The 15309-nt window shown below is 42.0% G+C and overlaps 1 protein-coding gene across 1 annotated transcript in view; it reads left to right on the forward strand.

Moving 5' to 3' along the window:
* The first annotated feature begins 7150 nt into the window (after window positions 1-7150).
* The window catches only part of Tmem245 (transmembrane protein 245), a 106248-nt gene continuing 98089 nt past the window's right edge, over window positions 7151-15309 (forward strand). Inside the window, exon 1 of the mRNA XM_013023229.1 lies at window positions 7151-7723. Coding sequence (XP_012878683.1) covers window positions 7151-7723 — 573 coding nt within the window. The remainder of the gene's footprint in view (window positions 7724-15309) is intronic.

The raw sequence follows: 15309 nt of genomic DNA on the forward strand, positions 1-15309 counted from the left end.
AACAATGCAATTTATGAATATAATGGATCTTGATCATTGTTATTCCTTTCAACATTCTCACCCCATAACTCTACTACTTCTGTAAGTTTTACTGCCTGTGTTCAGGAATTTGTCTTAAGAGATATTGCTATGATTTTACGCCTCATTCTTTGTTCTAGCCTAAGGGTCAGTACATTTTCTCTGTAAAGGGCCAGATTGTAGATAGTTTTGACTTTGTGGTCTGCATGGGCTGAGGTTGTTTCATATTGCCACAGACATACAAAATGAATTTGCATGGTTATGCTCCAACAAAAATTAACACTGAACTGTGAATTTCATGTTATTTTCATATGCTACTGGTATTCCTTTGATGGTTGAAAGCTATTTAAAATTTCAAGACCTATTCTTAGCTTGCAGGCTGAACAAAAACAGGAAGCAAGCCAAGTTTGGCTTACATAGACTGTGGATTTCCAACAATTGCTATTGGGCAGGAACATACTAGTCTGTCATTAGCAGTTGTAAATTGTTCTGCCAGTAACAAATATCAAAGTTCATGAATAATTTGTTTCTTTAAATTATAGTTGGCTTATTGTTATAAACAAATGGAGTAATGATATTCTTAGGCATTATTTTCCAAAGTTGATATGAAGGAGGTAGCAATAGAGTACAAAGCTGGGTACATTCCACTTTTATTTTGCCTAAGGTACAGTTTTTATAGGCAGCTTTTACTGTTGAGTGGCTGAGGACTTCTGTGTCTTATAGTAATTTGGTTTCCTGTAGAAATTTTTGTATGTTTTATCAAAATGTGCTACATCCACAGGAGAGTTTTACACATGTGTCATGCATCTTAGCTAAAACTGTTGGAAAAACTAATGCATTAGGTGAAGTGCTGAGATATGTGCACTTTGTTGATGTAAAATATCCTTGGTCTCTAAACACAATAGTTATGTTTAGTGAACAGTTCAGCTGTTTCAGTGTGGTCATATATATTTGTACATACATGAAGGGAGGTGGGTGTGTTATACACAAATGCATACACATACACTAATAAGTATACACTAAGTCTCTGTTAAGTTTAAGTTGCTGACCTTTTCCTCTTTTTCTTTTATTTGGGGGGGGAGGGTGCTAGTATGGGGCTTGAACTGAGAGTCTTAGTGTTAAGTCACTTTGTTTTTTTGCTCAACGTTGGTGCTCTACTGGAGTTACAGCCGCACTTCTGGCTTTTTGAATGGTTAACTAGAGTTATAGCCCCACTTCTGGCTTTTTGATGGTTAAATGGGAGATAAGAGTCTCACAGAATTTCCTCCCCAGGTTGGAAGTATTGCCTGGCACCCAGCAACTCTTGGGTTTTAAAGTATTTAAAAGATCAGAAACAGAAGCCAGACACTGGTGGCTCACACCTGTAATCCTAGCTACTCATGAGACTAGGATCTGAAGATCGTAGTTCAAAGCTAGCCTGGGGGAAAAAAAACTTCGTGAGACTTTTTATCTTCCATTAGCCACCAAAAAGCCTGAAGTAGAGGTGTGGCTCAAGTGGTAGAGTGCTAGCCTTGAGCACAAAAGTTCAAGGACAGCACCTGCGCTCAGAGTTCAAGCACCAAGACCAGCACAAACAGTCAATCCCAAGAGTTAAAACATTGTGTGTACTATGGGCATTCTTACTGTTGAGCTTATAGTCACTTAGTTTGTAGAAAAGATTTCTGGATCTTAAGCCTTGCCTCCTCTATTCAACATTACAGAGGTTGTCAAGAATGCATAAAGTGTCATCATTGAATTTGATTTTTCTAGGCCATGAGTTAAAAAACAAGACGTGTTCACTGAGTAACTGGCATGTTGATGCCACCTGTTATTTAGGATTCCTTATTCAGTTATCCGATTTGGAAATTATCTAGCTTTAAGTTGGACTTCTCTGCATATTTAATAACTAACTTGCCTCTCAATATCTTTTCATGAAAATAGTGGCTAAATTAGTTCAATATTTACTATCTGGGGATAGAACATTTATGTGAATCAAGCTCTTTGGCATTTTTTTTTCACTTATAAAACCCTGCTGCTTTGTTAGTGTTTGCAATTTTCTCCTCAATCTTGGCTATCAGGTTGAGTAGCCTAATCATTTGATTCTTCTGGAGAGTAATGAATTCTTGAAGGATATGGGGTACTCAAGTGTGTGTGGCATTCACCCAGGTCACTAGAGTCCTTACTGCTCTATCATCTATAATGTCCCTGGTCACCTGGAAAAGTGGACTCAGCTTCTCCACATGCCTTATCCCTCTGACATGCTGATATGCTGGAATAATCTGGCTCCAGGAGTATTAATATACTTTTATGAGACTGTGTACAAAATGCTATTTTGTAAAAACTATGCCTTTAAATAGACAATGATGGGTAATAATTGTTTTATAATAAATTGTGTATTTAATGCTTAATTGTGATTGATTTTGAGATTATATATAAAATGTATATTTATAAACCCGTCCTGTGAATTTCTACTCTAAGATGTGTGGTATATCACTAATCAAGACATGAATTTCTATTTATGTAATGTAATTGTAGCAATATTCCTAAATGCTACCTAAATAATTGCTCTGTCCATTTGCCATCATGAATACTTTTATCTTTTGGAGGATTAAGTGATAGTCATCAGAATATATTAACTAGATTTGAACTTTAAAATATAAATTCTTAGTTTGAAATTCTTCCTGTTGATGCAATTAAAATTACTTTATAATTCCTTATTGCTCTGCTCTGGTGCATCTTTGTGTTTTTTTTTGTTGTTGTTTTTCCTTTGATTTAAATCATTTCATGGTAAAATCTTCCTCAATTCTCCCAGAATCTATAGACCTTCAAGAAGATAACAAGCTGTCTGATGAAGAGGAAAATCATGTTGTTGTATTCAGGTCAAAAATCCCTGCAGAGAAGCAATGTGCAAAATCAAATTGTGTTTATAGCTTCAATTTAACATCTTAGGACATAGTAAATGGAGGTCTGTAATCTCATTTCAAGTATATCAGTTGGCTAATTGCATGTAGCTACCTCTATGAGTATCAGTTAGAAGTCTTATTGGTAGCTAAATCATCTTAAGAATAGATGTTAGTGGGCTGGGAAGGTGGCTCAGTGGTAGAGCACTTGCCTTGCATGCTCGAGGCCCTGGGTTCGATTCCTCAGCACCACATAAGAAAAAAAAAAGCCGGAAGTGGTGCTGTGGCTCATGGTAGAGTGCTAGCCTTGAGCTGAAGAGCTGAGGGACAGCACCCAGGCCCAGAGTTCAGGCCCCACGACCGGACCAAAAAAAAAATTAAAAAAAAAAAAAGAATAGATGTTAGTTCAGAATCTAGTGAATCATCAAAGAGGTATGGGAAATGTAAAATGTGTTAAAATGTTTCTATTGGGACCAGGTTGTGATTATAGAGTGGTGGGTTATAAAATAAAATAGAAAAAAAGAAACATGTACTATTACAGTCTACATTATAGGCCCCAACTCTCACCAAAAATACCTCAAACATCTTGTCCTTGTTTATAATTACAGTAGTTGTCTCTGAAGGTATATATTTATTGCCAGTCCTGGGGCTTTGACTTTGGGCCTGGGCACTGTCCCTGAGCTGCTTTTTTGCTCAAGGCTAGCACTCTACCACTTGAGCCACAGCTCCACCTCTGGCTTTTTGTGTTTATATGGTACTGAGGAATTGAACCCAGGGCTTCATGCATGCAAAGCAAGCACTCTACCACTAAGCCACATTCCCAGACCTAAAGGTATTTATTTGTAGTATCTTCAGAGGTAGCCAAGTTATCAGGCCAAATCCTGGCTCCTGTTGCTCTTGGAGACTTTTTAGGGCTGAGGGCAAGTACAAGGTCTAAGGGACAAGTTTGAACAGGAGGACTGGTGGGGGCGGGGGAAGCTGAGTAATAAGAAAGTCACCTGAATCCAGAAACTTCATTTAATAATTATTTATTGAGGACTTATGTACCAATCCCTGTACTAGACACTACACATAAAGAATGCTAGGAAAGACAACTCTTGATTTCTGCTTCAAAGGGGTTTGAAGCCTAGCTGGGGCAGCAGACATATACATCACAGCGGTATCTTGTGCTAAGATGTAATGGTAAGGAAAGACTAATGTTCAGTGCAAACTAGGGGTCCTCTCTTAGCCAGAGGTAAAGAAGAAAGCAGAAGATGACACTGAAGTTGAGTCCTGAGGAAGAATGTTATGGATGATGGGGGCCACTAGAAGTAATTAGGTCACAAGAGTGACCATTCCTTTCTCATCTCCATCATGTGAAGACACAGAAGAAAGTCTGCCAGCTTTAACAGGAAGAGGACCCTTTCCAGAGCTCAACCATGCTGGCACCCTAGTATTAGACTTCCTAGCCTCTACAACTATCAGCACAAACCAGTGTCTGGGGAAGGATGTCACTCATTCATCTTTTAACTCAGCATACTCTCACCAAGCTCCTACTCTGTTGCTACGAATGTCTTCTGCTGTGCCAGGTACTGGGGACACAAAACTAAAACAATTCCTAGTCTTCATTCTCTAGAACTCTGTGAGGAGATTCAGTACATCATGGACTTGGACCACAGTATTGTCCACTCACCACACTGTGAGCGAAGCCCTTCAGGAACCCAGTCTATGGTAGACCAGGCAAACACTATTCTATGTAGTTTGTAATGCTTGAGCTTTCATTTCTGTTAACAGTTCTATTTCTGACTAAAAATTTTATCTGACACCTGTCAGATCTATTACTCTGGCTCCAAGAAGATTGGGGAATGTTCAATAATTTTGCTTTTCATGGAGACTTGGAAATGAAGTATCATAACTGAGCAATTTTGATTTTTGGACCCGAGGCCCCAACAACTTACCTAACCTTACTTTGCACATTCTCTTCATTTGCATCCATGGATGTATGCTTTTATTATGTAATCTGAGAACTCTCTTGTTCTAACCAGAGGAGATATCTTTGATTGGAGAAAGATTAAAGGAGAGGGCTTGCTCTTTCCTTGGACATTTGTATGGATTTTAAGCCCCAGTTCTTAAAGGACGGGACGCTAGACTTAGAAGGAACTGTTTATGAGAGAAGGCATAATACACTGGCTATAAGCAACCTGGTTTGAGCTTGATTGATAAAGAGCACCCATCAATGAGTCAGGGAGAAAGATATCTTTCTGAATTCTGAATAGAACTCAACCCCATTGGCACCCTAAGGATTGATTAGAAGTGTAGACAAAGCGACTCAGTAACTGGCCATCTGCAGTGGTCAGTAGACTTAGACTCACTGAGCTCTTGTAGGCAGCAGGTAGCATAAATGGTTGGTGGTTGACATGTCTAGGACATGACATGTACTGGGAGACATGTCTCCTAGTACAAGTGAGGCACTACAATTGGGACCTTCTGGCACTACAAATGACTGAGGACTTTTTGAGGCCTTGTTATATAAACAGTAGCTGAATCAGTAAAAATCAACACTGAAAGCAAATGTGGCCACAATTTGCCAGCAAATCTTAGAAGTCCTACTGAAACAAGGAGCAGAACAAGATGTAGGAAAAACCGAAGGGAAAATATTTACCATGTCAAGCTCCAGACCATCTTGAAACAGTGACCTGAATCTCTTTGTCTCCAAGACTTACTAAACAACAGTTTCTTCATCTGAAAACTATACTGTTTACTTCACAAAAGAAACAAAAATTATACGACGACTTGTACAATTCACACACACACACACACACACATTGAGTACTCAGTAAAGACTTCCACAATTTTAAAAAATAACATTACTATTGGGAGTATGAGTACCAAAATTTTTTTCCCCATCAGAAGAGAAGCAGCAGCATTACCTAGAGCTTTTTTTTTTTTTAATCAAAAACTTCTTTTTACAATCACTTGGAGCCAAGGACTTGGATTATTATCATTTTCATGTGACAGGGAGCATTGCTGGCTTATTTATCTGCCCATGACCACACCAGGCCTAAAATAAAATAGCAATGTTAACACTCTGATTTAGGGCTTTGGGAAGAGTTCTGATTTCAACTAATAGTGACAAATCCTTACAAATGGTAATAGCAGCTGTACCTTACAGTTCTCTGAAGGGTTCTAAAAAGATACCCAAGGATCCTCTGGCCAGACCAGTTAGGATTAATGATGAGTTCAGGGTTTGAACCCTGCCTCTGCCTCTTGGTGGCTGTGTGAACATGACCTGGTGTTTAACCTTGGCAGTTTTTGTTTGTAAAACGAAGCTAACACCTTTGTAAGGTTGTTCTTAGGAGTTCGATACTTAGAACAGAGACTATTCACTTTGAACCACCCAGTTATCACAACTTAAAATCCTGCCAATAAGATAAAATAAAGTAAAATAAAATAAAATTAGCTAGTTGCTTGTAGTTCATGCCTGTCATTGCAGCCATTCGAGAGGCAAAGATTGGGAAGATTGAAGTGTTATGTCAGCCTACGGGGGAAATGCAAGAACCCCCAACACAACCGAAAAAGCTGGGCTTAGCGATCTGCACTCAGCTACAGCCAAAGGAGTAAATAGGGGATCACGATCCATGCTGGCCTAGAAATAAATGAGATTCTATTTCAAAAATAATCCAAGCAAAAAGAGCCAGGGATATGGCTCAGGTGGTAGAGAGCCAATCTAGGAAGCACCAAACTAGAGTCTGAATCCAGACTCTCGTTCTTCCAAAAAAGAAAATGGAATAAAAATGTCCTGCCAAATGCACTAGGACAAACACTTGGACGTGTTTATTGAATCAGTCAACCAGAATCTGGGCATCAGACTTTTGAAAGTACTCTCCCACGTCACTTCCAATTTGCAGCCTTGGTTTTCGCATGACTGAAAAGTAGTGTCTCTTGAAAGTAGATTCTCTTTTGGGATCCTGCCCGACGGGAAAAAGTTGGTCTTAAAAGGAGCGTATTTAACTAATTAATTTACTTGGGACTCTCGAAAACTTGGGACTTGCGGCGACCAATGGGCGAAGGGAGCCCGGGGGAGGACGGAGCGTGCACTCAGCCTCCTGGGAATTGTAGTTTCTCCGCGGCGTCTCTCGAGCGCTCGGAGGCCAGCCGCAAACTACAAAGCCCATCAGGCAGCGCGGCTCCGCCCGCCTTTCGTCTGCGCGCCTCGAGAGCTCGCCGCACCTCCTCCTCTTGGGGGCGGCGGCAGCCGAGGCGGGAGAGGCGCGATGGCCGACCGTGGCGTCCCCGCTGAAGTGTCCGGCCCTCGGGGTTCTCCGCAGCAGGAAGCCCGGCACCCGCGTGCAGCCGGGCCGGGCAGCGGTGAGACCCCACGCACGGCGGCGCTGGCGCTGCGTTTTGACAAGCCCATCAAGCAGGCCTTCTACAACACGGGGGCCGTGCTGTTCGTGTGCCTGTGCTGCGGCGCGGCGGTGCTCGTGTACTTCATCCTCGAGGCCTTCCTGCGGCCCCTGCTCTGGGCGGTGCTGTGCGGCACCTTCCTGCACCCCTTCAAGAGCTCGCTGACGCGCCTGGGCCGCCACTGGCTGCAGCGCCTGCACCGCGCGCACACGCCCATCGTGCTGGCCGCGCTGCTGCTGCCGCTCTGCTTCGCCGACTACGGCGTGGAGGCCCTGGGCGAGCAGGTGCTGCGCCGCCGCCGCCTGCTGCTGCTGCTGGGCGCGGGCGGCCCGCTGCTCTACGGCCTCTACTGCCTCGGCAGCTACCTGGGCGTGCAGGTGCTGCTGGCGCACGCGGGCGCGCTCATCTGCCGGGGGCTGGACTATTTCAGCAGCCTGTGGGTAAGTGAGCGAGTGAACGAGAGGCGATTCGGTCTCCCCGATGGGTACGCCCTGCCCCTCCCCGGCACCCCAAGACCTCTGGGGGCAAGTCCGCATCTGGACTGCTGTGAGAGCCCACGTTCGCCTGCCTTCCCAACAACAGAGGAACTTCCTGTTCTTACTGAGAGAGGCAGTGTGATTTGAAGCAGCCCTGCTTGTCCTTAGGGTGGACCTGTTCCCTGGTTGAGAAGTGGGGTTCCATTCTGTCGGGGAGAGAGGTCTTAGGTTTACACCTCTGGTTGGAAAGTTAAATGGGTGCCCCGGCTACCCACATCTGGGCGGCGGAGTTGGAAGGAATCCTGGTGATTCCAGACCTACTTTGCCTAACTACTGATAAGAGAGGTGACTCCTTACCCCAGGGCAAAGGTTAATTAGGGACCAAAGAAACTGATTACCTTAGATTTTTTTTTTTTTTCCTTTGCAGGCTGAGGCTGCCTCTCAGTGCAGGTCTTTTTTTAGTTTGTGCAGGGCACTGGGTGCTGAGCGGGCCTTTCCTTCAGCACACCCCATTCTTTACCATTCCCTAGGACCTACCCTTCCTCCTCTTCTCTCCCTCCCCCCCCCCCATGGGTTACCAAGGCAGATTGGGTGAAAAAGAGGTAAATCTCTGTGTGATGTTGGGGTTCCTCTTGTTTCTTCTTATAAACTTAGGGAGCTTTAGTTTTGAAAGGAATTTCAAAGATAACTGAGTAACACATTACCTGGCTCACTCTCTATCCAGTTTATCCACATATTTACAGTGGATGGCTAAAAGCAAGTGGATACTTAATGCTTAAGAATGTTAAGAATGTTGATTAAGAAACTATACTACGAGCGAGGACTGGGGATGTAGCTCAGTGACAAAATGTGCCTAGCATGCATGAAGCCCTAGGTTCAGTGCCCAACACCACACACCAAAAAGTGCTGTCTAAAATTAGTTTATTAACCTCTTTTGTCAGTGAGCTGTTCAATGTATCTCAACATCTACTAAAGGTTGTTGGTGGATTGATAATTGATTCCAGAACTCCTGTGGTCTCCTGCTCAATCAATAACCACCTTTCAGTTTAAGTTAAAAGTTGATTGTTTTGTTAGGTAATGAGCTTTGCGAGATACTTAAAAAGGGGCTGAAAGCTGGGTGCTGGTGGCTCACACCTGTAAATTCTAGCTACTCATGAGGCTGAGATCTGAGGATCATGGTTTGAAGCCAGCTGGGTCAGGAAAGTCCATGAGACTTAAAAAAAAATCTTTATTTTCTTGTTAAGATGCTGTACAGAGGGGTTACAGTTACCTGAATAAGGTAATGAGTACATTTCTTGTCGAGCATTCTTACCCCCTCCTTTTTCTTTCTTTTTTTTCTTTTTTTTTTGGGGGGGATCCGCTCGTGGGGCCTGAACTCTGGGCCTGGGTGCTGTCCCTCAACTCTTCAGCTCAAGGCTAGCACTCTACCACTTGAGCCACAGCGCCACTTCCGGCTTTTTTCTTTTTTCTTATGTGGTGCTGAGGAATTGGACCCAGGGCCTCATGCATGCAAGGCAAGCGCTCTACCACTGAGCCACCTTCCCCCCTCCTTTGTTTTTCTACTATCTCTTCCCTCTTCCACCTCCCTCCACTCCCCCCAATGGTGTAAAGTTGATTTCCAACATAGTGTCTTGTGTCATTGTTGCAGTCATCCTGTGTCCTTTTTTAAGCATTTTGTTATTCCCGTTCCCCTCGCCAAATTGGATAAATGTATATACAAGATTCAGGGTACCAAGATCAAATACAGTGACAACAGGGATATACCATAGGAGGAAGAAAATACATAAGAAACAAACAAAAATCACATAATACATTAATGATAACAACAACAAAGAAAAACCTCATGTCCCTATCTTGGGGTTCATTTCCCTTAGCATCATCTTATATGGTCATACATACATAGATTTTGAGCTTTTCTGCTCATCTGATAAGATTATCCGAGACATATACTAATTATTGCAAATAAGTGAAACCACGGGACCTATATTCCTTTGGGTTTGGCTTACTTAATATAATTTTTTCCAAGTCTGAAGAAGTAAAAATGGTTTATAGACCCATGAAGAAATGCTCAACCTCTCTAGCCATAAAAGAAATGCAAATCAAAACAACATTGAGATTCTACCTCAACCCAGTTAGAATGGCTATATTCGAGAAATTTAATTACAGCAGATGCTGGAGTGGATGTGGCCAAAAGGAACTACTGCACTGTTGGTGGGAGTGTAAACTTGTTCAACCACTCTGGAAAAGTATGGAGGTTCTTCCAAAGACTACACTTAGAGCTCCTCTATGACCCAGCAATCCCATTTCTGGGCATTTACCCAAATGATCACACTAAAGCTACCAGCACAACTATGTTTAAAGAAGCCTTATTCACTATAGCTAAGATATGGAACCAACCTGATGCCCCTCAGTAGATGAATGGATCAAGAAAATGTGACATATATCTCTATCAGTCTGTCTGTCTATCTATTGTCTATCTATCTGTCTATCTATCATGGAATTCTATTCCTCCATCAGAAAGAATGACACCTCCCCATTTGTTTAGGAAATGGAAAGACCTCCATGAGGCTCTTATCACCAATAAATCACAGAGAAAGCCGGAAATGGAGCTGTGGCTCAAATGGTAGTGCTAGCCTTGAGCAAAAGACACTCAGGGGTAACTGCAAGCCCTGAGTTCAAGCCCCAGGACTAGCGAAAAAAAAAAAAGTGGGGGCCAAGAAGAGAGATGCAATATCTATCTTCAGGGTCTATATAACCATAAGTGACTTGTTTTGGGTGCTGGGCATTGAACCCAGAGCTGTGTGCTAAGCCTGTGCTTCAATGTGGATTTATGCCCCCAACCTGAGACATGAGCGTATTCTAGTGGAGCTGATGGTCACGTAGGTAATGTTCATTACTCACCACTTAGCCCTCTGGGCTCTGTGAATGTGACCGCCTTAGAGTCCCATGGCTGTGGTTCACTCTTTTTTTAAAAAAAAAATCTGTGAAGAGATCAAGCCTAAGGGCTTCCTGGCTGTTGGGCAAGTGCTGTAGAACCACTGAGCCATTCCTCCTGCCTTACAGTTCATTTTAATGGAGCCTACTTCACCTACTTCAGTGCTCTTTTACCTCATTACACAACTTTTTTTTTTTTTTAAGTTAAATAGAATGAATGCCTCTAGGTAGAAGGCAGATCACCACGCACTGTTAAGAAATGTGGCTTGTGCAAGACTCCCATGGCTGACGCCTGTAATCCTAACTACTCAGAAGGCTGAGATCTGAGGGTCTCTGGTAGAAATCAGCCTGGGCAGGAAACTGTGAGACACCGCCAGATAACCACCAAAAAGCAGGAAGTGGGGCTGCGGCTCAAGTAGTAAGAGTGCCACCCTTGAGAGAAAAAGCTCAAGGACTCTGCACAGGCCTAGGGTTCAAGCCCCACTACAAATAAAAAGCATAGACAAAAGAAAACAGTATGTCTTTCCAATAAAATAAAATGGCACATCCTTCAGAAATTCAGTCTAGTCAAAGTCAAAGACAGATTTGCAGATTCTGCTAAGATTCTGACAGTTGATACTACTCATACTGTAGGAAATTTAAAATGAAAGACCTACCATTAATGAATAGCATGTTTAGCTGCAGTAAGAAGTTGAGTGCATAGTTAAATTGGCCATGCTTAGGTGAGATGAGGGGTTTCTGCTTGTCCCTCACAGATACTCAGAAAGTAAGTGAAGCCGGGCGCTGGTGGCTCACGCCTGTAATCCTAGCTACTCAGGAGGCTGAGATCTGAGGATCACCGTTCAAAGCCAGCCAGCCCGGGCAGGAGAGACTGTGAGACTCCTATCTCCACTAAACCACCAGAAAACCGGAAGTGGCGCTGTAGCTCAAGTGGTAGAGCGCTCGCCTTGAGCTGAAGAGCTGAGGGACAGCGCCCAGGCCCAGAGTTCAAGCCCCACGACCGACAAAAAAAAAAAAAAATGTAAGTGAATATGTGGGGAAAAGTATCTGCAGCTTAATGTATGTAGTGTTGAATATTGAAGATAAACTTTCAGATTTACATTTATGTGCTTAGATTGTGGATGATGAGTGGAAGAGCCAAAATTGATTAGATTGGGGGTTGGATTGAGAAAATCAAGTCAATTAATGAAATTTATTTTTGGTACTGGTGAGAATTGAACCTAGGGCCTTATGCATGCTAACTAAACATGTACTCTACTTCTGAGCTGCATCCCCCAGTGAATGATTTTAGAAAGGCTTGTAACTTCGCCCTTTGCCCACAGTGATGGGGACAAAGGAGAAGAGAAGGGAATTAAAATACAACAAACTATTATAAAAAGAGACAGTATGAATTAGAAGCGAATAGGATAGCCCTAGAAGGACTGAATTTTGAAAGTGTAGTTTGAGAAGCAAGTGTTGAGTTTTGCTGGAGCAGTTGAGTGGGTATGGTGTGCTTAGGAAACTTGGGAGTTTTCAGCCAGACTTGCTGATGAAGACCTGACTTCACTGGGTCTTTTATCTCATCGTCTACAGCATTTAGCTTGTGAACCCAAGCAGGGCTCCCTGGCCACAAAACAATGGTCTTTTAAAATTTATTTTTGTTTGTAGAGACGGGATCTCAAGCCTCAACTGCGTGATTCTCCTATATTAACCACCTGAGCGCTTAGATTATAAGTATATGCCTCTATGGTGTGTTAAACTTTCTAGATAACTTGTAAATGTGATCCTGCTGCTGAAGTGCCTTGTAGAGGAGAAATGAAGAGGGAAAAGTTACATTTAATTAAACTAGCAGTTTGGTGAAGGGACAATTCATTTAAAACCTAAATTTTGAACATGTGCTAGGCACTGGACAAGGTACCAACACAGATGCACTTTTATTTTCACAGCAGTCTTTTGGAGTAAGAAGAAGGGATTTCCTATCTGAGAAAACTAATTTAGTGACCTGTTCATGCTGTTGCTAAGTAGTATTCACTATCAGCAGGTAAAGTTCTGTTTTCAGGAGAGCTCTGTGGTAACTTTTGATGAATTTAAAATGTCTCTCCAACATATGTGTGCCAAAGAGTTTAGCTTAATTTTTTAAAAATTAAAATTGTATATATTGATTTTAGTAATCAGAAGAAAATGTAAAAGAATGTTAGGATTAGATGAACCACAGTGTTCCCCCTGGATTTTACTTATCTAGAAACCTTAGTCATTTTGGTCTCTCCTTTATATATGCAGAGCCCCATTCAGTTTTACTGTACCTGAGTTTTCCTTTGTTACCTCTTACCTCTCAGATTTGGTCTTCTTTATCTCTCTTTGGATTACTTCAGCTTGACTTCACTATTCTACTTCTAAATGAAAGTCTAATCCTTTGTGGTATAATTCTATTCCAACAGTTTCAAAAGAATGAGAATATTTTCTTGTCTTAGTAATTAGTGAAGTCTGTGGCCTAAACCTGAGTTACAAAATTGTACAAGAGACTTCTGAAAAGCTGACATCCTCTTCTACCATCTTCTTCTGATTCCCCCACCCCTTAGTTCAGATGTGCTAGAAAAATTGAAAACCACTTACAGTTTTTGTAGTAGTGATGGATTTGTTTTCTCCTTGGTCTCTGATCCGTTGCTGCTACCCTTATAAAGAAACTTGAGGTAGAAAGAACAGTGGCTTGAAAGATCAAAGATCTTAAGTTAGAAACTTGGTCGTGATCTGGAACAGATGGGAGTCCTACGCTACCACTCCACCCAGCTGTATAAAGTGAGGGTTGATTTGGGTGATTTTCTTGCTTACAGATCGTGAGAAGCCATTAAGAAATTCATGCTGGGCAGCCTTTGGCCTACTTCTTTCCACTTTTAAACCCTTGGTGTTGTTGCTTATTACCTGGATGCAGTGAAGAGGAGGTTTCCTGAGATTAGTTCTTCCACTTAAAAATTCTTGACTAACTTGCCATGTGATAAAAACTGTTTCCAAATTAAAATGAAGCTCTTAAAGGATAACCAAATACTTAACAACCAAAGGAAGTAAGCCTTTTCTACTTGATGTCTAGATGACAGTCTGCTAACATTTTATGTATGTAGTAATATCAGACCAGGAAAGTAGATCAGGTGGTTTAACATACTGAATGAAAGGAAAATGTGATCATCCATTTGCCATATGTGGAGTGCTTAATAAATTATGCCAAATTTCAGTAGTCTTGTGTAGTGTCTAGCTTATTGTATTCTAAAATGACTGGAGAGTATCCATTTTGGAAAGAACACATTGTATTTTAAGTACTTGAATTAGGGAAAGTATGCTCTCTTATCTAACAGTAGCTCCGTGATTTATGCCTGGAAAAAGATTGACTCATGAGCAGTTTTGCTAGGATTGATTGATTTACCTCAGGATTCTTTTTTAGGGAAGACTTAAGAATAAAATGAGTTTGCTGGGCATGGTGGTACTTGCCTGTAATCATAGTAATCTGGAGGCAGAAGCTAGAGCATTGCAAGTTTGAGACTAGCCTTGCCTACATAGGTGAATTTAAGACCCTGTCTCAAAAGAGATCTCTTAAGTGGTCTGAGAGTAGAAATTGCCCATGGGGCTAGGGGTGTAGATCAGTGATGGAGCCCTTGCCTACTAGGTGTGAGGTCTTGGGTGCTAGAGAGCACTAAACAAACAAACAAAATGCCCATAAAACAAAATGGCAGGGCTGGGAAGGTGGCTCAGTGGTAGAGCGCTTGCCTTGAATGCATGAGGCTCTGGGTTCCATTCCTCAGCACCACATAAGCAAAAAAAAGAAAAAAGCCGGAAGTGCGCTGTGGCTCAAGTGGTAAAGCGCTAGCCTTGAGCTGAAGAGCTGAGGGATAGCGCCCAGGCCCAGAGTTCAGGCCCCATGACCGGAACAAAAAAAAAAAACCCAAACAAAAAATGAAACAAAATGGCGTATTGAATGTGAATGCACAAATACTTACTTTCACTTAAGTTATCTTAAAAAGTAGTGCTTTAAAAGCTGACACAAGGGGCTGGGAAGGTGGCTCAGTGGTAGAGCGTTTGCCTTGCATGCCTGAGCCCTGGGTTCGATTCCTCAGCACCACATAAGCAAAAAGAAAAAAAAGCCACAAGTGATGTGGTGGCTCAAGTGGTAGAGCGCTAGCCTTGAGCTGAAGAGCTGAGGGACAGTGCCCAGGCCCAGAGTTCAGGCCCCATGACTGACAAGACAAAACAAAACAAAAAAAATCCCACCCCTCTGTATATCATCTTAATAGTAACAATTAAAAACATTTAAATGAGATACTATTTACCACGTATGTATAGTTAGAACATATAACTGCACATTGCTCTTTCATTTATCCTTGTATTGTGTACCTCTTGTTGGGACTAGAGATTACGCTTTTTATTAATTTTATTCATAGATGATACTGTATTTTAGTTAGAACAATCTTCTCTATTGCTATTTCTCCTTTATATTTCTTTAAAAATTTTGCATGTTCATATATTGTGTTTTACTTAGAACAGTTACCTCTTGCTCTCCTTTCCCTCCCTTCTCTTTTTCCTCTCTTCTTCCTTCTCCCCTCCCTCTCTACCTTCCTCTTAGGGACTTGTACTTCCTAGGCTGGCATTCT

Source organism: Dipodomys ordii, unplaced genomic scaffold (genome assembly GCF_000151885.1).
Source record: "Dipodomys ordii isolate 6190 unplaced genomic scaffold, Dord_2.0 Scaffold67, whole genome shotgun sequence".
Taxonomy (NCBI): domain Eukaryota; kingdom Metazoa; phylum Chordata; class Mammalia; order Rodentia; family Heteromyidae; genus Dipodomys; species Dipodomys ordii.